This window comes from Colias eurytheme, chromosome 1 (genome assembly GCF_061535395.1).
Source record: "Colias eurytheme isolate Ceu_HAF_F1 chromosome 1, ilColEury1 Martin Lab GWU primary, whole genome shotgun sequence".
NCBI lineage: Eukaryota > Metazoa > Arthropoda > Insecta > Lepidoptera > Pieridae > Colias > Colias eurytheme.
The window spans coordinates 2,057,361-2,059,700 of NC_142980.1; the positions used below are offsets into that span (position 1 = coordinate 2,057,361).

The 2,340-nt window shown below is 46.3% G+C and overlaps 1 protein-coding gene across 1 annotated transcript; it reads right to left on the reverse strand.

The window, feature by feature from the left end:
- Nucleotides 1-228: 228 nt before the first annotated feature.
- On the reverse strand, nucleotides 229-1,839 carry LOC149910887 (uncharacterized; the record flags this gene model as incomplete). Its single annotated transcript, XM_090106931.1, has 1 exon — nucleotides 229-1,839. A coding segment is annotated over one exon (1,611 nt), but the record flags the coding sequence as incomplete, so codon positions are not given.
- Between the last annotated feature and the right edge of the window lie 501 nt (nucleotides 1,840-2,340).

A 2,340-nucleotide genomic window follows, 5' to 3' on the forward strand; every position in this document is an offset into this window, starting at 1 on the left:
AACATGGAGCCATCATTAGAAAGATAGTCCGAAAAACACTGACAGAAAGAGTCCATTGGTTTACACCAGATCGTCTTCATCGTATCACATAATTTCGCGCGAAATATGCTGTAAATGCGTCGGGAGGTAACGGAGCGGAGCGGATTCAAGCGGCCTGGAACTTGCTGGAGGGGATTCGAAAGAAACGCGAAGCGCGCGTCTCTGGATCGCCGGGGTGGGGGCACGCTGTTAGCTGCCTTTAGTGACCAGATGGTAAGGAGCATGGATAGTCGCCACGCTACCCAACTCCGTCTGGCCGAGCAATTCCTCCGGGTGTTCGCGAGCATGTTCCCTGCGTTTCTCTTCGTTCGTGTAGTAGTGCGCGGTGCGACGCCTCGAGCAGCACAAAGCTCCCGCTATAGCTGCGAACACTGCCACACACAATAACATCAGTCCCGCTATCACGCTCATCTGAGCTTCGTGGGTCGTCACACAGGGCTCAAGCTTGTCAAAATCCAATTCGCCAAATGTTATGCCATGAAGTCGTAACGGTGAATGGCACGTCAGGTGCCGTATGCTCGAATTCAATACTGTTGTCGCCATGAAAACGAGCATAGTTCCAGCGGAGCATCGATCGCATCGCCAGTGATTTTTAGATAAATCCACGTGAGCTATAGCCTCGAGACGTTGAAGGTCGTCTTCGTTCAATGTATGCAACTTGTTTCGAGATATGTCCAACTTTTGTAAGAACTTAGTTTTGGTGAGCAATTTATACGGAAATTTTGTCAGTTTATTCCAAGATATATCGAGGGTGACTAGATGTTCGTTGTAAGTAAAGAAGTTTGGTGGAATTTCTTGCAATGATAAATTGGCGAGTCCAACACCGTGAATGTCCGGGAGAATTTGAAGCACAATAGCAATTTCGTTGAGTGGTAAATTGTTGCCACTGAAATTAATGGTTTTCAGGGAATCGACAACTGGCGCAAATGTTTGTAGGTGGAACCTGTCAATTTTGTTGTGACTTATATCTAGGTGCATGAGGGCGGTCAGGTTGGTGAGGGCGGCGGGCGCCAGCAAGGCGAGACGGTTGCGTGCGAGGGCCAGCAAACGTAATTCGCGATTCCTCCCGAACATGTTGTCTACAATTACCGACAACTGATTCCCGTCTAATTTCAACTTTTTCAACTTTTTGAGGCTTATAAATTCATCCGATGTCAAATATTTAAACAAGTTCTCACCCAGATCCAATTCCTCCAAGTGCGGGACGAGATGATATATTTGAGTGTTAACTCTTCGCAACAAACATCGTCGGCACTTGAAATATCGTAAATGTTGAATGTCCTTGAACACTTCAGGGTTCAAATCTGCCAAGGGGTTGTCGCTCAGATCCAAATATGATAGTTTAGCGAGCATACGAAACAGGCGAGGTACTAATGTTGATATTTGATTTTGCGACAAGGTTAACGTCCTCAAAGCGGTAAGGTGCCGGAATGTTTCGCTCGGCATCTGCTCGATATTGTTATGATCGAGGAATAATTCCGTCAAATTTATGAGGCCACGGAAATTATCTGCGTCGATGCTCGTTAAGTTATTGTGCGTGAGGTTTAGAACTCGTAGATTTTGTAGGCCCCAGAAGGAATACTGTCCGATGGATGGGACGTTCGAGTTGACGATGTGCAGTTCTTTGAGATTGGTGAAGGGGGCTGGTTGGGTGAAGATGGGTCCGATGGTGAGGTAATTGGGTCGTTCTGGAGGAGCGGCGATGATGACGACGTCAGCGGTCCGGTCGAGGAGGTCGACGGGAATTGCGCTCTGGTCACCAAGCGTACATTCTACACGTAGTTCGCTCTCGGCCGCGGGGTTCAGTACATGTCGACATGAACACTCGCTGGGGCATCTTGAGGCGCCGCCAGCAGTGATCGTCAGTGTAGATACTAAGCATCCTAGCAGCAACAGAATCGACCTCCTGCAACAAAGAAATAAACTTTATTATTGTCATTCACACTACAGTGGATTTAATGTTTTGGCAAGGTTTGGGTAATAAGGTGGCATACGCGAAATTGGTTCCAATTTATGTTATATGTATCTATTGGAAAAAAAATTGTCAGGTCGAAGATACTTCTAAATAAACAATCCATACTAATATTATAAATGCGAAAGTAACTCTGTCTGCAGTCTGTCTGTTACTCAATCACGCCTTAACTACTTAAAAAATTTGCATGAAATTTGGTATAGAGATATTTTGATACCCGAGAAAGGACATAGGCTACTTTTAATCCCGGGAAATAGGATAGGTTTTATCCTGGAAATCCCACGGGAACGGGAACGGGTTTTTCTTTGACTGCGCGGGCGAAGCTGCGG